The sequence below is a fragment of the Callorhinus ursinus genome, unplaced genomic scaffold (genome assembly GCF_003265705.2).
Source record: "Callorhinus ursinus isolate GAN/ISIS: 27379988/994484 unplaced genomic scaffold, GSC_fseal_2.0 scaffold9, whole genome shotgun sequence".
NCBI classification, from domain to species: Eukaryota; Metazoa; Chordata; class Mammalia; order Carnivora; family Otariidae; genus Callorhinus; species Callorhinus ursinus.
In genome coordinates this window covers 63,517,119-63,540,137 of record NW_027397071.1, presented here as the reverse complement: position 1 = coordinate 63,540,137, position 23,019 = coordinate 63,517,119, and the positions used below count along the sequence as shown (strand labels likewise).

General features: G+C 48.0%; 1 protein-coding gene across 9 annotated transcripts in view; it reads right to left on the bottom strand.

Annotated features, from left to right (window-relative positions):
* Positions 1-23,019, bottom strand: part of LOC112823825 (AGBL carboxypeptidase 4) — a 1,550,619-nt gene that overhangs the window by 191,461 nt on the left and 1,336,139 nt on the right. The window contains exons 4-7 of one of the 9 annotated variants that reach the window (XM_073896785.1): positions 17,873-18,021; positions 14,845-14,907; positions 11,789-12,002; positions 4,260-4,436 (exon numbers count right to left, since the gene is read on the bottom strand). The exons of 7 other annotated variants lie outside the window; for them this stretch is intronic. In XM_073896785.1, coding sequence (XP_073752886.1) covers positions 4,279-4,436; positions 11,789-12,002; positions 14,845-14,907; positions 17,873-18,021 — 584 coding nt within the window. In that variant the 3' untranslated portion in view covers positions 4,260-4,278. Of the gene's footprint in view, positions 1-4,259; positions 4,437-11,788; positions 12,003-14,844; positions 14,908-17,872; positions 18,022-23,019 lie in introns of those variants that run through there. One more of the 9 variants, XM_025871567.2, reaches the window with a different exon arrangement.

Sequence of the window (23,019 nt, the reverse complement as noted above, 5' to 3'; positions counted from 1 at the left end):
GTGCAATCACAGAAATAATCAAAGAAAATATAATGAGGTACTAGTTTTCACCTAGTAAGTTGGCAAAATAATTTAAAACATGGTCACATTCATTCTATGTATCAAGAATGATAAAAAGATGTCATTCCTTTTGACTCAGGTAAAAACAACCTTAAGAAAATGATAGAAAATACAAAGGGAAAAAAAAACTGTGTACACAAAAATCTTCCCCTGAGTTTTGTTTATAAACAACCTAAAAGACAAGGAAGGGCAAATGGGCAGCTGGATGGTGGGGCTAGGGGCTGAGGCAGGCAAGGGGAGCCGGAAGGCAGGGAGGGGCTTGCTTGGTGTGCTGGGCAGGTGGGGGGTGGGGGAAGCCCACGAGCACCCAGGGCTGTGGGACAAACTCAAGCTGTCTGGAGGGCCTAAGGCAGGTGTGAAAGCCAAGGTCACCATGTGAGAGGTCTGAGCAGGTTGGAGAATGGACCGGGGCACTCGGGGGAGGACTTGAATGGGTGTGGGAGAGAAGAAGAGAGGAATGTCAGCTCTCACCCTGGTAGCCCTTTATCCACTCCGGCCTGGCACTTTAATTACATTCTCAGTCCTTCTAACAACCCCATAATGGGACGTTATTTCCTCCATTTTGCAAATGAAGAAGCTGGTGTTCAGGAAGACGTAACTCAGGTCAGGTGACGCAGTCAGTGCAAGAGTTGGGAACTGAACTCCAGTGAGGTGACCTCTAGACTCAGGCTCTCTCTGCCTCCTACGCTGGACCTGTGTGTGCAGTGGTGCCTTTCAGGAGCTGGCTGCCCTCTGCCTTAGCCCCACAGCCCAGCAGATGGTTTATTCCACTATAGGTTGACATCCGTCCACTTGGTGGATGTTGGAACGGATGGTTAGGTTTCACAGAGCAGCAGGGAAACATGATAAATGGAAAGGGAAGGATGCAAACCTGATCATATGCTATGATCACAGGTATGCAAAATACATACTCACGCATTTAAAAAGAGACTACAAGAGATGCTTGCAGTAGCTCTATTTGGAATGTTTTTCCCTATTTTTCCAAAAATTTCTGTGAAGTGGCTTTTATTTCTTTGTAACTACAAAACCAAGTCATAATTTGAAATGCATCCAAGAAATCCACAGGCACAGAACGGTCACTCACACACGTTCCTCTGCCAGAAAATAAAAACAAGCCACATCTTTTAGGTTCGTCTGGTAACCGAGAACTTGTTGCCAGGACTTCTGAAGACAGTGCCCAAACCCCATCCAGCCGGGCTCTGCCGATTCAGTCCTGACTGTCCCGTCCTCCATGACTCACTGGCCTGTCACAGGAATGGAAAGAAAGAACCTAAGTATGAAAGTGAGGGGATGCTCATTGGGGCCTAAACTGAAAGTCACCTTCTGCATCGTGTCCAACTGAACGGCACTCGGTGACCAGGAAAGAGTGACTCTAAACAAGCTTTCGGGTCGGAGCCTCAGCTATTTAAAAGAAAATTTATTCTGTTTCCGGTATCCTCAGCCACTTGGGAAGGAGCATGTCTTTTTACGTAGGAAACACTCTTGTTCCTTCAGTAAAGCGGGTCTTCTAATGACTTCTAGACTGATACTATTCGAGAGAGGAGCTTGTGGTCAGATACACGTTCCCAGCCTCATCTCAAACTTACTGACTCAAGCTCACTAAGCCATGGCCCAGAAGTTTGTATTTTAAGCCTCAGCAAATTCTTAATACTGGACCTGTCTGGAAACTTTCTAGTGCACAAAATGAATTTGAATTTTGTGTATTTGAAGGTAATAAAACTGTGAATCCTTTTAAATGGTACTATGGTTCCTTCAAATGGCTTGAATTAATGAGACCGATTTCCATTGGTTACTGAGGTTGGGTCTCTCTAAATATACCCTGAAATTACAGGTCTTAGTCTCAGTCCAGGCCTTAACATCCAACTCACCTTTCAGGGAAGAGGTAAAAGGGCGGATTTTGCTCAGACCTGGATTCTGACCCGGCTCCACTGCTGACAAATCTGAGACCTGGGCCAACACGCTATTTAGCCTTTTCTGAGCCCAGTTCTTCATCTGTGCAGGTATAGGAATGATGGCCTTGCCCTGTATAGCAGTAACAGGGCACCCGGTACACAAGAGGGGCTCAAAACCATCTCAGTCTAACTAGGGTATGAACCACTCCCCATCAGAATTGGCTCTATGTCCTTCCTTGTCACAACCACTTTTGACTTTATTCTGCCTTATAAGCTAAAAGTAACTAACATCTGCGTGGCTCTTTGAGATCTCCAGAGCCCTTTTCCCAGATATTACCTGGAATACTCTCCACAACAACCCTGAGTTAGGGATCGTTATCTCCACTTTAAAAGAAATGAGCCCCAGAGAGGCCAAAGGACCTTGCCAGAAGTGGTAAAGTCAGGATTTGAACACAGATCCCAGACCATTTCACACCCTGTTCTGTCCCTACTATAGGCAATGTACATTACCCAAAGCACTTTCACATCTCTCACAGCGTTTTAAAATATATTTCCATGACTATTCCCCCCACTAATCTAAAAGCACCTATAAAGCAGTTACCGTATGGTAAGTCTTTGAAGGGAAACGCACAGAGCTTCTGGGCATCTGTGTCTTCGCCGTGGTTAGGGGAGAAGGGGGATGAGCTCAAGAATAACGCATACTTTTTCCCAGTCTCTTTCATGCATTCCACACTACTCATGCCCACACCACTGAAGTGAACCCATTTTAATAGCATGAATTTATCGAACGCTGCTACCAAGTGTCACGTACTTTACTCGTGAAACAGGTTAAACTGTGTTAAACACTTAGAAAAGTCCTGACACATATTGTCTATTGTTATTATTTAATTATCCATACAGCCTGTGAGGTAGACATTATTTTCCTCATTATACTGATAAGGACTCCGAGAAGTTAAGCAGTCAGCCCAAGGTTGCACTGCTAGTTTGTGGAAAGTTGGGGAAATGCCATAAAAGGAAATTCACATCTACACATCCTACTATCAAGCATACAATATTTTACATTACAAAGGATCCTTTTATTTACTAAAATAAAATTCCTCAAAGAGGCAGCCACCTCCCCTACTCATCCCACTCACCCTTACCTTTTGCTTATAGACCTTCAATGGTCTCGTGGATAAAAAAAGTATTAGAGAAACCAGAGGCCGAAGTTTTCCAACCAATGCCTAAAAGCCAATAACCAGAAATGAAGAAAATAATAATCGGCAACATTTATTGAACACTTTATATATAGATAAAGAATTCTTATAGCAACTCTGCAAGGTAGATATCATCTCCTTTTTACGGAACAGAAAACGGAAACTCAAGAGATTAGGTTAAGCCCAAAGCAAGCAGGGGAGCCAGGCTTGGAACCCAGGCGCTCAGCCCCAAACCCCTGCCATTTCCAATACACCATGCTGACTTCACAGGCATTACACGAAGTGCAAATCAACAGGAAGATCGAATGTGGTTTGCCAGATTGTGCACCAGGCACCTTAGCGAAGCAGTTGCTGAATGAGATAAAAATTATGTAACTTGAAAGATCATTTGAGATATAAAAGGATAAACGAACTGACACAAGGTGACATTGCCCCCTACTTCCTGAAGGTTAACGTTGGACCACATCTCACATTACCACCCCCTACACGCTTTCACAGAGATGGATTCAATTTATCAAGGAAGCTGGATCTCAGATCATCTTGAGTGAGAAAGGCGTCTGGTCCTAGATCTGTCCCTTGAAGTAAGAGAAAGTAATCTGGTTTCGAGACAGCCCTTCAGATCTGCAGACAGCAATCACACCCCTTATGAATTTTCTTGCTTTCAGCCTGAATGTTCCGCCCTCAAAGGACACTGGTCGCCTCCTCTGTACACTTGATATCCTTAAATAAATGAGGATAATGATTGTCTACATCAAAGAATTAATGAAGCTTTATTATAGAACAAAATAGAGGAACAGAGATAGAAGTTCTTGAATGGTAAAAATATTAGTTCAAATTCTTAGTCAAGTGATAGGCAACTCAGAGACACTTTATCCCCCTCCGAAAAGACAGTGCTTTCCCCATCCCCAGAATGGCGCTGGCACCAGGTTGCTGCCTGAGTCTCAGCAAATCTGTCTGACTTCTTTGGAATGGGGAGTCCCAAGTTCAGGGTAAGCCGATGACCCTGGAAACCTGCTGGCTCCCTGCCCACATCCCACCACACACGGTGGGGTCTGATCTGGACAGCACCATCGCCCGCAAATCACAAGCCACGCAAGGAAAACGATAAGGCTTTATGAAAAATCCAAAGTTTATTGCAAATTGTATTTTGCTTCCCTTCGTTCTTCATTTTTACAGGATTTATTGATATCCATGATTTTTTCACAGATGTACTTGTTGACTTTGGAGAGTCTCTGTGCAATTTCAGTTTCATCCACAGTTTCTTGTGCTATTCTGTCATACAAACACTCTAGACAGGGGAAAGAAACAAGATGGCCAAGGATTAATGGTGGATTGGAGTACAATCTTTTAAGGGGGCAAAAACAAAATGAGCCTCTTGACATACCTCCCAAATACCAAGTCTTGTGTCTGGCACAGCTGTATTTTTAAATTTTCATCACAAGTGTACTTAGAAAAGAATAAACTGTAGGTCTCTACTTTAAAAATAACGATACAATATCCATGTGCCCACTACCCAGCCCCAGCTTAATAAGACATTATTGGTCCTTTCAAAGCCCCTGGATGCCCCTCCCAAGCCCACCTTCACCAGAGGGAAGCACTCTCCTGAAGTTTTTCCTCTTCTTTTAGTCTTATCACATATGTACACATTCTTAAATAACATATTGTTTACTCTTCCCTGTTTTTTAACTGTTTTACAAGGGTATCTGTACCTTACATATCTTTCTGACTTTCTGTTTTTCACTCAACATTACGGTTTCGTGATTTACCCAAGTGGAAGGCTGCAGCTGCTGCTCATTCATTGTCACTGACGGGTAGTATTCTCTTGAAAGGACCATTCCACCATTTGCTGATCCATTTATTGTCAGTGGATACTTGGGGCTGTGTCCAGTGTTCTACAATTACCAACACCCTGGCACGTGTCTTGTGGAGTGCACGTGCAGGAAATTCTCCAGCACGGGCCTCTGTGTGGAACTGCCGAATGCTAGGGTATGTGCATACTCAACTCTACTAGGTGATGCCTAGTGAACTGCTTTCCAAAGTGGCTGCGCTGACTGGCACTCCTAAAAGTAGTGTATGCAAGGACTGGTTGCTCCGTGTCTTCAAAAGCACTTGACACTGTCAGGTTATTAAGGTTTTGACAGCCTGGTGGGTGCGAAGTGGTATCTCATCGTGGTGATTACTACTGAGGCTGAGGATGGCCACACTTACTGAGTCTGACATTTGCAATGTGATGAGGCCAAGAGCAGGCCTCCGACAAAGTCTGACAAGGAGCCTGACTTCAGCCCACTTCCTAGCCTGGGGACCTGAGGCAAATCATTGCCCTAGATTCCTCACCTCATAACCAAGGACAACAAAGCACAGGTTATCTTTTTTAAGGCTGCCATGAAGCATGTGAGATAAACATTTTGCCAGCCTTCTTCAAACAGTAAGGAACACTGCACCTCTATGGAGTTGTTACAAGTATTTTATGTAGCTACAGTGGTTTGTTCCCAGGGCCTAGCAGAGTGTTTGCAGAGGGGCAAGGTTACGCAAATACGTGTTAAGTGAATGAGTGAAGACTTTTCCAAGGAAACTGGAGGGGACATGAGGGGACTGGAGGAGTGCATGGGAATGTACCACTGGGGTACGTAATCGTGGACAAGAATTTTAACTTCTTTGAACCTGCACTTCCCGACCTGTAAAACAGGCATGATGACGCACTCTTAAGGAAGTGCTATGAAAGATAAACAAAATCTTGTCTACCAGGCCAGCCCATAGCAGGTAGTCCTACCGGAGATGCAGAATGTCAGCACTCCAAGGGACTGCAGGGCCTACCACATGCTGATCCCTCCACCGGCAGGAGGAGGCAGAGGCCTACAGAAAGGAGGTGAGTACAGGCCGAGTCCGCAGCTGCCGCCCCCAATGCCGAGCCCTTCCTGGGTGTGCAGCCAGCCTGCCTCCTGGTACCATCCATGCTGCAGGGTCATGCGCCACAGGTGTTCTGAGTCCGGGGCACCCCGCTCTCCCCACGGAGAAGGGGTCTGCACAGAGAAGACTTTACATGCTTTTGGCTGACCTCCACTGTTCCCTGACTACTCCCAAGCCCGCTAATCTCCACTTCATCTTGTCTTCGCCTTTCCACAGGGACTGAGACAAGAAGGTAGGAGGCCCCATCTCTCTCCATTCCTGCCTTCTGCTGGGTCCACCTGCAATTCCCTCCTGCTGCAGACTATCCCAGAAATCAATGTCTTTGATCGTCTCTTCCTTGATTAGCCTGGCTCCAACCTTCAGCTGCCTAAACCTTACTCACTCTTCCAGATTCAGCCTCCCTGGGACATCCCAGACTGAGCTGGGAGACCCCACTCTGCTGACAGCCTCTGTGCTCTCGCTGGCTCTCTCTCTCTCCAAGCACTGACCGTGGTCTCATAAAACTGTGACCAGTGTCTCCCCCGCAGACAGGAATGCCTGGACGTTCCAACTCCAGCCCTGGGCCAGGAGGAAGCAGACACTCACAGTGACTTTGCTGGAACCTGAATCAAGTGAGGGAGGCAACCTAAGCTGTGAACCATTTCAAAGTTCAGGGGTTCGAATCCGGCTCTTGTCCTCGTTGCTGTGCAACCTCTAAGTGGTAACCCCTCTGGGTCTCCGGTTTACCACCTGTGAAAGTAGGATGGCAGACCCCATAATCCAAGGAGATTCCTCCAGTGCTAAGTCTTCAGCTGTCTGGAAGGCAGAAGGGTGGGAAAGAGGCTGAGGAGACAGAAGGGGGGAGAAGGAGGGTGGGCGTGATGGCCCTTGGAGCCCTGGCAGGGGTCACAGAAGAGGCAGGAAGAGAAAGGGCTGAATGGAGAAAGGTTTTACAAGAGTTCTTCCCCGGAATCCCAACCATTCTCGTGTCCTGGGGGCAAGAGCACTGCATGGCCCCTCAGGTTGATTAAAAGGCTTTGTTAGAGTCTAGATATTAATCACCTGCACTTGCTGGGAATGTCTCCCTCTGCGAGGGAGCGTTTGAGATTATTGCTTAATTAACAAGGTTTATAACAGTGCTAATGTGTCCTATTAAAAAAGTTATAAAAATTAACCAGAACTCAATGCTGTGGCTCATTTAGAAAACTCAGACACTCTGCAAAAGGTCATTTGACCTTAATAAGGTTTAACTGTCATTCTGCAGCTTAGCATTAAAGCAAGACTCTCCTATAGCCCTCCTGCTTCCCGTGTTCTAAAATGGTGTCAGTGTTCACCCATCCTGCTGCTGTCCCGTAAGGAATGACTTTAACATCAAAGAGACGAGAAAATCCTCAGGAGCATCAAGGATTGTTATTTTGATATGGCAAACGAGACTACATGTGGTAAACATCAAATTAACGCAAGCAATCTCAATCCACAAAGAGCTGGCATGGGAAGGACCAGTCCAAATCGGTCTGGAGGAGCTCAAAGAATTAGGCCAAAAATGGTGAGTGTATGGTGGGATAGGAGACGGACTTCAAACCTGCCTGCTTGTAGTTAAGAAAGACCCAGCACTGGTAAGACAAGAAACCCCTGGAGACGAGGAGGTCTGAAAGCCTCGTTCTGCGTGGCTCCGGTCTAACCAGCTGTACGGCCTTGGGCAGCTCATTCTTCCTTCTCGTTCATGTGCACGGCAAGCGTTTCTGGGCTTGTGGCTAGGACCTCCCCAGGCCCTTGGCAGGCAAAGATACAGTAAAAAGAGAAGAGAGGTAGGCACGAAGGGCTCTGGGACATACAACCGAAGGGTCCGTCCACCCTGAGAGGTCAGGGAAGGCTTCCTGAAGGAAGGTTCTCGTCAGCATATCTGGGTGGGTAGTAGCAGCTGGCCGGGCAAAGCGGCCCGGGCCCAGGGTGGTAGTATGACCTGTGGTCTAGGCACCAGGAATGGCATTTCCAAATTCCCTAATGAAGAAACAGGGCTTGCTCAGGGAGTACAACAGTTCACGAGGGCAAGAACTCTAGGGATAGACTGGTGAAAAATAAAGCTGTAGCACTGGCCAGGGGCCAGGTTCTAAAGGTGCTTTCGTGACACATTAAGAAGCTTACTTTTTAACACTGGGCGCCAGGGACTGGCTGTGACGGGGTGGTGGTAATGGGATCATGCAAACATGATCCTGAAAGATCACTCTGGTTACATAATGAGGAGAGGAGTCTGGAAGCTGCTGGAGTCGTGTAGGGGGGAAATGATGGCCTGACGACGAAAGGTGCCGTGGGGCGGGGAGAGGAGTGGGTGGTTTGAGACGTATCTGGGGGCAGAACAGACAGGACGAGGCCTGTGGAGGAGGTAAGCATGACGCATCTCCCCTTCACCAAGACAGGGGAGACAGGAGGGGCACAAGGCTCTGGAGAGAGGAGAAAGGAGCAAGCAGGGAGGGGTGCAGTTGTGCCAGTGTCACGTAGGCATCGGTGAGGAGATGGCCAGTGGGCACCTGGATGTGCGGCTTGGGAACTCAGAAGTGTGGACTGAGCTGAAGAGAGGTTTGGGAGCGTCGTTCGCTGAGTCAGCACATGTTCACAGAGCACTCACTACCTGCCTGCCCTGAACAAGATGCTCACGAAGCTTATATTCCAGTGGGCGTGGGGGGGAAGACAATCACCCAGTAAGGAACAAACAAGAAATGCTACGCAGAGACTTCATGTAGGGGGATGCTGACGTGACGGAGAGCAACAGAAAGGCTCCTGCAGACTGGGCTGTGAGGGAAGGCCTCCCTGGATGATCAGACGGAGGCAGGGTGTGCAGGGCAGATGGTGGGAACAGGAAGGAAGGGGAAAGAGGCCCCTGTGGTTAGAGCACAGTGGGAGATGGAAGGACAGAGGGCTCCCCAGAGGCCAGGTCAGCAGACATGCTCCAGGACGAGGAGTGTGGATTTCAGCCTGGGCCGGGGGCACACAGAGGGCCGTGGGCACAGTGGGAAGGGAGGAACGCTGTGTGGAGTGAGAGAGAGGACCCCGTGGGCACAGAGGCCAGGGCGGCAGGAGAGGAGCCCACGAGGGGGATGAGAAGCCAGGGGAGCTGGAGCAAATGGAGCTTGCGGCACAGTTTCTCAGCGAGGGAGGAGAGGTCATCTCCGACAGTCCGGGGAGGAGGCGAAACACGTGCCCTGGACTTGCACAGGAGGAAGTCTGTGGGAAACGAGGCAAGAACAGATGAAGGAGAGGGCTGGGAGTAGACAGCAGACAGCGGCGGCATTACAAGTGAACACGGGCAGCGAGTGTGGACAACCCCTTCAGTGTGAAAAGGACATGTGAAAAGGAAAAGAGAGACATGGCAACAGCTAGGTGGTAGGAGTGGCCTCTAGGGAGTGTTTTATTTGTTTTCTTAAGAAATGAGGAGTCAAAGTCTATTTAAATGATGCTGGGAAGGAAGCGGGAGCGCAGGAGCATAATTGGAGGAACGAGGTACTTAGGAAGGCAGGGGGGCTGGGATCCAGATGGAGAGACTTTTCTTTTCTCTACGTAGGAAGAGGCACGACCATCTTTTGAGAAAGAGGGAGGTGTGGACTATCATGTTAGGAAGAGCAGAGAAGGTTTAAAAAGAGCTTGGGAAATGGGGGAGTGGATCAGTGAGGAAAACCTGGGGGGCTTGGCAGGTGCGGCTGAAAACCGTGAGTCTGGGATGGCCCTACGCCACGTAGCTGAGGGGTACTGTAGACTGTTCCGTAGCACTGGGAGCCAGATTAGCTGCACAGGACATCATCTGAATGGGGTTTGAAGAATAGTCAAAATGTCTGTGTGGGCCACTGGGTAGCCAGGCCAAGGACGGCGATCCTGGCTTTCCAGACGGAGACACCAAGCATCTGCTCGGTACTGGCGCCGCACTAGGCTTGGGGAAACAAAAGTGAATCTAGTAGGAACCGGGGTAAGCTCATAGCTAAACCAAAGCAGAGCTGGGGCTCGACCCCAGGCTTTAGATACCTGGTTCCTATTTCGACCTGCCGTCACCCTGCACCGGGAGTAGACAGGAGAGAGTCCGCAAGCTGAGAAGCACTGAAAGACAGTGAACTTCAATGATGTGACCATCACAGTGTCACGTCGGCTCCATGGAGGCAGCGCACTTGTCAACAAAGAATGGTAACTTCTTTCCTAGTTGACACATAACTCTTTCCAAGTTATAATTCTACCCTTTTAGTTGTCTGAAGAGGGAAGTTTTCAGCTGAGGAAACTCAGACACGAAGGGGAAGCGACCGACAAGAAATCACACCAAGGGTCAGTCAGGGGATCAGTTTGCCGCTCTCAGTGTTTCATTTGTTCAAACTGCATTTATTGAGCTCCTACTGTGTGCCAGGACCCGTGCCGGGCACCAAGGACATGGAGGTGAATCAGAGAAGGTCAGACTTGTGCCAGAGGCAGACATGCGGTAGATGATTTTAGACCACAACATGACAATGGGGCGCCAGCCAGTCACTGGAAGGCCTCTGGGACCTGCTGAGTCACCTTCCAAGTATAATGGAGTCAGAGGTCGGTCACCTATCCAGCAGGGCAAGGACTGCATCCCCAGGAAGGGCTCTTTCTCAGGGCGACCTCCCAACTCAGGACCACCCTTTCAGACAGCAAGCAGACTAAAGGTTAAAATAAGTGGCTGCCTAAATCAATTAGTCATGAGTCAGCCAGGCAAGGAGGGCAGCTGCGCTAGAGCAGAATAAGCCTCACACCAGAGTCAGGGCGACATGGGCCTGACCCTATAGCTCCAACCTCAGCCTGAGCACTGAACCTCGCTGAGTCCTGCTACCTCGACCTCCAAAACATACCCTAAATATGGCCATGTTTCCCCACTCCCACTGCTCTAACCTTAGTCCAGGGCATCATCATCTCCATCTGAGGCCACGGCATGAGTGTCCTAACTGATCTCCCATTTGGTCACTCCACGATCAGCAGACCCCACTGCCCTTCTCCTGTGAGTACAGTAGATTCAAGCTGTTTCATGTGGCCTTCGCGGCCCTCAAGACCCGCTCTCGCCCACCTCCCTGACCTCACTCTCCGCTCACTCATGACTCTGTGCCCGTCTGGAGCTTCCTCATCCCTTAAGCACGCTGGCCTTGGCACCTGTTATTCCGCCTACTGTACCACCCCTCAGACCTCCACGGGGCTGCCTCATCCACCTCCAGTCCCTGGCCTCTTCAAGCAGGCCTGCTCCAACCACTGCGGCTAACGCAGCCCTCTTTGTCCTGCCATAACATGTGATGATGCTTTCACCACCTTCATCGGTACCTGAAATTATGTGACATATTTGTTGTCTGCCCTAGAACCTGGCATGGGGCCTGCTCAAAATGTACATGTGGATGGAGTCTACTTTCTTCATTGAAACATGGCGGCTTGGACACTTAGAGGCTAGCGGTCAGGAGCACTGCTTCTGAGGCCCAAGGCAGTGACCCCCTTCCCCAGGAATCCTTCCTTGATTTTCCAGCTAGGGGTCTGGTCCCCTCCTGAGACCTCCCTCTCTCACGCCAGTGACCCGAACCGTACTTGCGTCCACAGCTCATCTCCCTGTTAAATATGAGCTCTTCTGGGACAAGGTCCATTATCTGCTCTTAGGTCCCGCGCCCAGCCCGGGGCCCGGCATGGAGAGGCTTCAGAGTTTGCTGACCTGGGTCTGGTACCTTCCTGACAGAGTACAGGACGGCATCTCAGTCATGGCGTTTGTACTGGGTGACCTACCTCTGACAATGCTTAGTTTGTGAGGCGAGAGGGGTGGCTTAGGGACCGCATCTTTCTTTTTTTTTGTGGCAACTCCTGTGACGCTTCTGTTCTTCAGAACATCTGTTCCCCAAATCATGACTGCCAAGTTCTTTGTGTACTTGGAATCTCCTTGGGTTACTTGTAGCTGGTGCCATTTCTCCTCATCAACCCAAATCCCGCTTCCCAGATGGACCTGAAAGGGATAAGAACACAAGCACCTGTGTCGTCGGACAGGCTGGCGTTGGAAACTTTTCTTGTCCTTTAAAAGACATTGCTGCACAACTACAAGGGACTCATTCCATAAATACTACATTAACTTTGTTTAAGGGAAATAACGCTTATTTACAAAATACCTATGATGCACCGGGCCTTATTTGAGCACTTTATATCCACTATCTCAAATCTCCATGGCAACCCTGGAAGGAAGGTGTTGAGACACTATTTTCACCTCAGATGGAAAGGTGAAGCCAATTGCCAAAAGTCACTCGGACTATTAAGTTGTAGGGCTGGGATTCTAAGCTGTACTCATGTTATAACAAGGCCGCTCGGAGCCTGACCGAATCTCAGGAACACATACATTTAACTTCTCTCTCTGTGACACTTTAGACAGACTTCTCTCCCTTTCACATGGGCATGCTGGGACACACATCCTGGCACAGTGCTTCTCCACAGTGGCACATACGGGGGTCCTTTGGGGCTGTAAAAATCACTGGTGCCTAGGCCCCATTCCCCGGGATTCGGATTTGTTACTCTCGGTGGAGCCGAGGGACCAGGATCATTGAAAGTTCCCGAAGTCATTCCGGCGTACAGCTAAGCCTGAAAGCCACCCCCCACTGGAGCGGGGCAGGCGGCGGCCAGGCTCCGCCATCAATCGGAGTGTGTTTGTGCAAGTCCTTTCCCACCTCTGGCCTCAGTTTCCCGTGAACTGAACTGGGAAAGGGGGATTTCATCTCTGCGTTCCCTCTGGCTCAGAACACGTATAGTTTTCACAAATCAAACAGAACCACGGCGTCCTCAGTCTGATTCTGATGGCACACATAACGGAACATAATGCTCCCTACAAGGGAAGTACTCTGAAAGTTTCAGGGCAGAGTTGGTAAATGTAAAGGACTCAGAAGGATCTAGCAATGAACTACAGGTGTTCAGACTGTTTCTCTTTCTGGCTCTTTTAACAACTCAAACACCATTTGCTGATATTATCGTTAAAAAATAGAGTTTTGACTTTGACACTGCCATTTATGTTGTGTTTCTAACGAGTCTATGGAAGGTGGAAATGGCCTCTGTGGGGAAGGAGGGGAGGCACCTGCTAATAAGCTAAACTTCCTCAGGGTAATGAGAGGGCTCTGCCTAAAGTTCTTGTCTTCAGCAAGACCTGTAGGTCATCCACATCATGTGGTCAGGAGACCTCTCGGGAGAGGTCCTGGTTTGAGAGACCGTGAGCACACCCGAACTGATGGCAGACTGGCAAGAACCACTGTCAAAGATGACTGAAGAGCTTTCTACTGAAGCCTGGCTTGGAAAAGAAGGTGGGCATACACAGACGGGAAGACAGGGCAGTCAGCAACACTGCTTCCTTCCCCAATTGCTGACGTTTTCCAGTCAGTAAAAAATAAAAACAAAAACAAAACAACCCAGCAACACAGCCCACCCATGAATGCCAGTAAGTAACAATCCTCCTGGCCTCATCTGCCTTTGCTTCCCTTTGCTCCCAAGATCATTCAGATCTTTGCAGGCCTGCTATCAGATAAGCAGATCCACCTGGTCTTCCTGTGCCGCAAACCTCAGGACTGCACATCTACTCATATGGCTCGGCAAGATAAGCCATGCTGGAAGTGAGATGCGCTGCCTGGGGCCAGCTGGGCAACACGGATCCAAGGTCAAGTCCGTTCTTTCCTCCACAGTCTGAACTGCGGGTGGGCAGTCCGAGTGCCAGATCAGGCATGTGGGGGACTAGTTTCCTGCTGCTCCCTGCTGGGCCCCAAGTCACCTCCCTAGGTGGCACTCTGAAGCTACCCTCACAAGCTTCCTGATGTAGGGGAAAAACAAGGAATCTGAGTTAGATTAAATTCAGAATCAGAAAACCTTTGAAATGGAAGACAGCTTCCGTTTTTCAAACATCTCTGCTCTTTTCTACCCTGGGCCTTGCTTTCCTATAATCTTTTATTATTCTTAAAAGAGAGATGACAGTCATTTTCGCCAATGTTCTACTAGATAAAGGGGGACACTAATATTTTTTGAGAACCTGGATTGTACCCTCAATTTATTTAATCCTCATAATGACCTTAAGAGATGGAAATAGGTTAGAAGTTATTATTCCCACTTTACAGACATGAATAGAGATTCAGAAGGACAAAATTACCTTTTCGAAGACATACTAGTAGTAAATTTGGGGATAAAGATTCAAACCCAAATCTGTGTGACTGGCATTGCCCGTGTTCCGCAGGCCTTCCTGCCCCTGCCAGTGTCATGGTGGTGACAATGTGGTGGAAACACAGCCCATCTATCGCACCGATATTCTACTGGGCTTCTTTTTTGAGCTTTCCTCTGTACTGGTCCAGACGCTTCCCTCACTGGTCCCCACCACAGGTCACTACTGCAGGCAGGGAAGCCAGAAGAAGCCACGGGCTGGCCTTCCTGTCTCCAGTCCCTGCTCCCTCCAACCCGTCCCCCCACCAATAACCACTACCAGATCAGTTTCCCTAAAACATGGCTTTCCTTCTTTGACTAGCTGACTTCCAGTCTTTCAACTCTGTGTTTCCATGTGAACCCTCCGGCATCTTGAATGGCTCCCTGTTTACTATCACATCTACCCAGTCTCCTCAGTCGGCTCTAGAGGCCCTCTAGAATCCTCTTTCCAGTCAACCTCTTAGCCTTTATTTCCCTGCTATGGCCATCAAGATGAAGCTCCTAAACTCCTTCCCTTGCTTCTACTTTCAGTGTGTGGTAACACAAAGATGGCGCTGGAGGCTCCAGCTCCGGGTGTGAATCCTCACCCTGCTACCTACTAGCTGGGAATCTTGGGCTAGCCACTTTACCTCTCTGAGCATCACTTTCCTCAGGTGGAGAAGAGGCAGAACCACCGAATTCACAGAGCTGTTCTGAGGATTATATGACATAACATGAATCAGATGTCAGGAGGACAGCACACATTCTCCGCCCCGCCCCCCCGACTTCCCCACCCCCAGCCATGTCCCTGCTCAGGCCTTTCCCCTGTCCAGGAATGAATGCCTTCTTCTATGTCTTCTTAAGCCTGCTCATCTTTCAAGCCCCAGTCCCAAATCCAGGAAACACTCTTTAACTGCTCCGGGACTAAGTTCTATCCCCTCTGAATTTCTAGCCTACTGAGAGCCTTCACCACCTGATTCAGCCCTTCACGGTACATCTCCATGGGGACGGCGTGAGGCTTTGCCTCTTCTGTCCCCTTCATACTGATCAAGACTAGTCTGAACACAAAGCAGTAAGAAACTGATGGGCATATTTAATATGTACTAATGGCACAGGCTTTCAGTTCTGGTGAGCTGTTCCTTAGAGAAGAAAATATTTTCTGACGTGCACTTGAGTACAAGGCCAACTTTACAGCACAGAAAGAAATGGCTCTGGGTAAAACCAATCACAGGTATGTGCTGGAACAAGGGCTCTTCGGGTTAGCAAAGCTCAGGGTCACCTGGACCGATGCCCAACTTTCAGAGATAGAGCAGAATAGACTGGAAAAAAACACTGACCTGGGAACCAGGAGACCTGGCTTGCACTTCCTACCTGCCTGTCTCTAATCTATTCTATAATTACAGAGGAATCCCTTCTCTGGATGTGTTTCCCCATCTATTCCATGTATAAATTAGACTATTTAAACTTTAATGGTCTTTACAGCTTTGTGCTTCAATGAGTTTTTGAAATAAAACATCTTAGACAAAGAAAAGCAATGAACTTTATCAAAATCAAAGTAACTTTTGTGGTGAGCCCTATTCACATAAACCATAGTTTGCTATTTGACCAAAATGTTAGCCTTATGTGTCAAGGGAGGTTATTAAAAATATGGCATCGGCTAGGATGAGACTTGATCAAAAAATGACTTTGTGCAATGTTTTATAGGACAAAACTAGTTTCCTACTAGGAAATGGATCCCATTCTAATGCTCTAGGTTTTGCAGAGATTAAGGCTTTTGTTCATGCAGGCAGAGGAAAGAAAGGGTCAGAAACCCTAGCAGAGCCAAGAACAATGAGGATGCAGGGAACGCTGCTCTGGGAAGCCGCCATCCATTTCTAGTCTGTCCCCTTCCTCTCCTCTCCCTTCATAAATTTCTCTGCTGAACTACCAATTAGTTGCAAACAAAAGTCAGGTTAGTTTTATAGCAACATGTTGGCAATAACCAATGAAAAAACAAAATTGGCAATTTTAAGATTTGTTGTGCAACTGCTGTAAAAACATTAGATGAGATTTGAGAGACCCATTTTCTGGAAATGGAAAAATGATACCTTTGCAAAAGCAGCCCCCATAATGCTCGGAAACTATCCATCAGTCTTCAAAGGAAGAGAGAAATAGATTTCTCTTGGAAGCTATCTTAAGAAAAAGTCTCTAGTCACTCTACAGTGTGGTCATCACTAAAAAGAAATCAACAAACACAGAATAGTCCTTTCTTTTATCTCCAGTTGAGGAAGATTCACCCAACTTAGATACACAGTTGGAGTCATTAAAGGCCTATGGAGAGCAATAATCCATCCCACCTCATGAAGATGGAGACCCTGATGCCCAGAAAAGGAAAGGACCCATCCAAGCAAGGTCGCACAGAAAGCACAGAGAGAGAGAGCTCTGCTTCGCATTCAGGCTTCGGGCTGCCTAAATCCACCCTGTCATGCCACCTGTCCCCTGCAAAGCGGACTTTTTAAAGCCTGTGGGCTGGAGCAAGTCAAGACAGAATGGGCCGATGACCTGGCGCATCAGTTCTGCCTCTGCGGGGGAGGCAGCGCTCAGTGGGAGATGGAATAGCAGCCTATCCAAGACAGCCCTCAAGACTAACACACTGCATTTCCTCAGCTGACAATATTTACTTTTTTGCCTCAATCTGGCCAGTTGCAGGGATGTATCTGGATGAACCCAAATAAAACCACCTTTTCTTTCTCATCAGCCCACTGGGGAAACAATACTGGATAAACAGAGACCTTGTGAAGCACGAGGCAAGAAAAATAGACTGACACAGATGATTCTTTGGGGAGAATGAGAGGTGATATCTGTAATGTATGCCATGGTGGCAGAAACAAAACACTAAAACTGAATTTGACCAGTGCCTAGACAAAGGGCTCCAATATACTTCTTCCAAGATGAATCCATTTGGATGTTAGAAGGATGTCCGAACAGTTATCTCCCTGCCCTGCTTGCTATATCACGTGACTTTAAGACTTTCCAAAGCTATTCCATTATTTTTCACCCCGTACCAATGTAACTACTAATAGTGTTTAAGTTTTCTTTCACGATTTTTTCCCAAGGGCCTTACGAGAAAATCTGAGGAGTTATATGTTGTCTTAGGACTGTGGGCTAACCTGCTGAATATATAGCTTGGAAACAGCTTCGGGACATCCTAGGAGCACGTCTCATTTACCAGCTTATCCTCAGCATCTAGCATAGGGCTTAGAACATGTAGATACTTCGTAAAGAGTAAAACATACACATCGAGTTATCTATCAATCAGACATTTCATATCTAGTACACCTTACAAATTTTATATATCTGGTTTAATAGGAGGGTAGGACAAGTTTCATCAAACTACCATGTTTTTAAAAACTTTCTCACTACTAAGCTATTTTACAGCATCAGTTTCATTTTACAGTTGCTTTGGCCCAGTATTTAAGAAGAAGGTGTGTGTGGGGGGCGGGGGGAGGGAGAGAAAAAGAACAAGTCCCAGAACAGCTCCTCTAGTTACAACACACGAATTCTGGACATAGTTACTCAGGCCCGGGGCCAGGAGGCCAACCGGCCAAGCTGTGGCTCCGGAAGCTCCCACCATACTCTCCATCGTTACTCTAGCTAACAAACACTCGCAGGGAATGGATAGTGAGCTTGAAACACTACCTTGCCATTGTCTAGGATATACTTGTCCATGACAGGTGCAGGAGCGGGGTAATAGGACGACGTATTTGCTTCCTCACTGAAAGTGCTCCGTAACTCCGGCTCGGGCTCGAGACATTCTGACTTTACTTTTTCCAAGTCAATGGCGGGACCTAGGCAGTTAAGAAAAGAGATCTGTCTAGAACTCCAAGGAAAATAAAAGGCAAATATTTTTTAACTACGCATCTATCAGCACATAGTGGCACAAAATAAATATGCTGGCTTATTTTGTCCATTGGACTACACTTAAACCCAGGCTGGAAAATAATATGAGATATGAACGTCACAAGGGAAAAGGAAGAAAACTGGAAGACAAGAATGAATTCGACTCTAAGTAGGAATGAGAAGCAGTGTTTGAGGGTGTCATTGTCTGACTGGAAATGCAGGGGACTCAACTGCCTGCTCAGAAGAGGGGTCCTGGTAAGACCCCAGTGGAGAAAGTGGTGGCCATCACTGTAATATGCAAATTGCGTAGCTGCGAAAAGCCCACCTCTGCAGCCTCCAGGGGAGCAGGCCACAGCCAAAGAACAGAGGTTAGGGAAGCACTGGGGAGAAACCCAAAAGTCTCCCTCTCCCTAAGACCTAGTAAGTAACTAGACAGGAGCATTTCAACCAAGAAATTAAAATACAATACAGATTAAGCTTCTGATTGCCTGATCTAGCAGCTACCCTGATTTTTATTTTAATGCAATCAACACAAATTATGCGCAGTTTAAACAGTGAAAGGAAGCTGGATAAATGGTGGAGGCTTCTAAGGGGAATCTTTTTTTCTTCTCCATTAGCGTTTAAAAATGATGGGCTATTTTTTAAATCACCTATTGTGTCTTGATTACCAAAGGGCAGAGAAACAGAATGAAAATGAGTAAATAAGGCTAAATGACTGGATTAACTTTTGCAGGAGAGCAACTCCAAAGGCCAACGGAGAGCTCGGCACCCTGGAAATGCTCCCTCCTCAAACCTTTTGGGGGTTGTCCGGGCTCAGGGCTTTAGCTACTGCTCTTGCAGGTCCCCGGGGCCATGCCTATACCCTAAGTAACCGATGAATATCATGGTCCAACCTTCCCTTATCCTAACCATGTGGGTCTCTTGGTACAGAGCTCTTTATATATCAAAGCCCTAACGAGCTAGTTGCAATTCTATGTTCAACTGCCACATCCTAGACTTTGGCTGGTGGTAGAGATGGTATTGGTGATTTTGTTACTAAAATTCCGCATGACACAGCTTCCCAGAACAAGACTATCATTCCTGAATTGCTGCCATCTGCAAGACAGAATCTCAGCAGTCTCCAAGGACGTAAGCAGGAGACCTGCACAAAGCAGAAGGCAAAATGACCGGGGAGCAGAACGGTGCTGATGGAAACGCATGGCTCATCTTGGGACATAAGTTTCGGCGCTGTGCCTGGCTCTGCTGTGTTTTAATTGCGTGACCACCGGGGAGTGAACTGTAGATGCAGAAGCTGGCAGAGTGAAGGGCAGACAGCATCATGATTGTTCTGATGGCATCTCCTATACTGTCTGATCTATTCAAGGGCTGGGCTCTTCTCTTTGTCCCAGCACCTGGCACCGAGTAGGTGTTCTCTGAAAGTCTGCTAAATGAGTAAAAGAATGACAACAATGAATGAAGAATTCTGCAGTTTCAGAAGCAGATGCCAAAGTTTCTCCTCTCTCTGTGTGAGATCTCAGGTTGAATTTCTGAGATACAAACTCAAGTGGAGCATTTGATCTTTTCTTAGATCAGGGAAGAGGTAATTACTTCAGTTTCCCCTAAAGGGCATGGCCCAGTTGGCATCTGAAGTCCCTTCCTGCTCTGACATTCAGCAACAGGAAAAAGGGCTGGGCTGAGAGAATGAGGTCCCTGTCGCCACTGGCTCACGGGTCCTCTTTGGCAAGATTGTGTCCTTCCTTTGAAGCCTCTTTTTCCTTCTATGAGAAGATGCTGGACAAGAGAAGGACTCCAGTTCAGCTTTGACTTCAGTCCGGTTCTCTCCCATCCATCTCCACCATGGCTGCCAAACACAGCTCCTTAAGACTGTGTCTTTCCTTGCTTAGTACCCTCCTTCCTAACTATGCTCAAAATGAGGTCATATATTGCAGCCTCCTTAAGGCCCAGAACAAGCAGCCCCCTCTCTACTCCTGGTGCTCACTTCTTGCTCTCCCCTGATACTCCCCTCTGCCCAGGGCCCCCTGATGCTGTGCTGGCCCAGGTCTCTATGCCTTTGGATGTGCTACTGTTTCCGCCTTGCATAATACCACCTCATCTGCATGCCAAGAATGGAGCTTAGGTGTCTCCTCTGTGAGGCTTTGCCCTGATCACTACGCTGGGGGGGGGGGGGGTGCGGGAATCCTCTATTTTGTAAATACTTCCAGCAAATTGTTTGCAATCATCTGCCAATCTGTTTGTTGTCCACATTAGACTGTGAAGCTCTTTGGGGGTAAAATTTTACTCTCTTTGCAGTCTTGGCACCCAGAACGGTGCCTGGCACATTGCAGGTTCTCAATAAATTCTTCATGACAGGAGGGGAGAGAGTTGTGGGGGAGGAGGGGACTTTAACAGGCTGGGGCAAAGGTCCTGAAACAAAGCCCTGCTGCTGAGTTGAGGTGTTTGGGGGTGCAGGCTGGGGTGGGTGGGAGCTGTTCTTAGACTTTTGTGACCTTCCTGGCAGTCCGTGAAGTAGAAATTAGGGCTGTCAAACAGAAATCGGAAACAGCTAGGCAGAACAGATGATTCTGAGGGCTACAGAGGGACATATAAGGGACATCAGGAGTGAGGGTTGAAGGGACATCGGGAGTGAGGGCTGAGCATTGCTTCTTGGGCTCCAGCCCCTGCTGCTCCCTCCCCCGCCCAGTCAGACTCCACACCGAAGTGCCAGCCTGGCCCTCTCCACACAAACACCCTTCCTTCCAGCTGCCCAGTCTGGAAGGAACGTGCTTGTGCCCTTCCTGCTGTCTGGTCACTCTGCCCCACAGATGTCCACCCAGCCAAACTCCACCAGGCACTCAAGGCCTGACTCAAATGCCACCTGCTCCATGAGGCTACTCTATCCCTTCAAAAGGATGCGGTCATTCTCTCCACCCCTTGGCTTAGAATCTGAAGCAGAGAATGGAATTTAAATTCTGGATTTGCCACTTATAGTTTAGGGTGAGCTGTAAGCTTCCTCAGCAGGGGGAGCTCTGCCCCCCAGCCTGTGGACCCCCCCACACGCACAAGAATCAGAGGCACTCAACTGTTTCTATGCTTGTCTCCCCACCTAGACTGTGAGGCCTGAGGGCAGGCAGGGGCTGTGTCTTTTTATTTGAGACCAGGGCTTAGCACAGTGAGCACCTGGTTCACATTCTACCCTCAACAGGTAATTTCCACATTAATAATTACTTAACCTTTCTGACCCTGTTGCCTCACCTGAAGGAAGGAGCCACACCAGAGACGTGGCAAGACCGAAGACTCAGTGAGTTGACCAGAGATGTGAAATGAACACTCCAGAGTGTGGCACAGAGAGGCACTGAGAACACACTGCACCCCCGCACCACCCCTCCCTCACACACACGTTACCCCTGGCCCCTGTCTTAGTCCACCACTGACTTCGGTAGCTTTGGTGCAGGCATAGCAGGTCCTGGCACCCTGCGGCACCCCCATGACCCCTGGGCTCGTGCTGGTCTCCTCAGGGACAACTGTACTGGGATCTTCTGGCTTTCGAGGCAAACTGCTTCCTGCCATTCTCCCGCAGCACCACTCAACACCCAGAGGCTGCTCTCTGCGACCCCCCGACTTCTTCAGCACTGGCTCCTCAGCCTCAGCGAGGAGGGCAGCCCAGCCAAAGGCGCATCTTGGGAGGGGTTCCTCAGGGGACCTGGTGTGAATCACAGCTGCATGACCTTAGACTAGTCACCTCACCTCTCCATGCCTCGGCTTTTCCTACCTGCAAAATGGGGGTTCCCTGTAGCCACCGTGCAGGCTGGTGACGCCCCTGGAAGCGCCCAGAACGGAGGCAGGCACAAAACGGAGGCTCAGGAAGCGGCACATGGACGAAGGAAGGACTCCAGCGGTAAAACGGGGTGTTCAGTATTACAGAGTCCGAAAGAACAGGAATAAAAAAGCATGTGATTTCTTTGGGGGGAGGAGAGGGAGGGCCTCTAGTGCTTTTAATTTAAGGGAGTGGGGAGACAAACATTTCACTGCAAATTTTAGTCGGCTCTACTACCGATGTTGGCAATTTACATCTCATTATAACAAATGCCTCAGATTGCTGTTTTGCTTTTAAAAATTTCTGAGGCATTGTTCTCCTTCAAACACATGTGACCAAATTAGCCACAATAATAAGCACTCGCGCTAAGAGACAGCATTGTAAGATCTGGTGCAGATATTTTAAGGAAGAAAGGAACTTTTTTTCATGTTGTGGGAAGAGTAGGAATTAAAAAAAAAAAAAAAGGCCTTTTGATCCACTTTGGGTTTATTTTGGGGAAAATACACCTTCCATGGAGAGAAACCTCTGAGCTGGGTAAAGGAAGCTTTTAAAAAAATATAAAAGGTAGTACTTGTCTTTTCATTCAGTCATCCAGGAACCCATTCAGCACACAACTGCTGCGGCATCCCAAGATCTAGGCCCCTCGAGGCACTGGGGCCCCCCCCACCCCGAGAAAATACAGTTGTCCCAGTTCTGCAGAAGTGGAGACTTTCACGAGAAACTCCATTACTCTGCATACACATAGCTGTGATTTGATAGACAAGCACTGGATTTAGTTAGAAAACCCGGTGTGAGAACAGGTTCTGTCATTTATTTTACCTCTCGAAGCCCCAGGGGCCTCTTCCATAAAATGGGAATCACGGCACAGAGTAAGGGGCTTAATAAATGTTTGTTGGCACAACGAATAAATGAAATTATATCACTCTGTTTTTGTCTGGCTGACATTAGACTAATGCTGTTCTTCCTGAAAACCTTTCTAAAAAAGCTAATGCTTGTGTGACTTCCAGGGGGTTCAGAAGTCATCCATGTCTTCAAAATGCATGTCTCTGTTTAAACACGAAATGCCATTTCTGATTTCTGCTGAAACAGAAAGGCTAATAATATGAGATTTTTCTTAAAAAGTACTAAATCATTCCATTCATTTCTGTCAGTG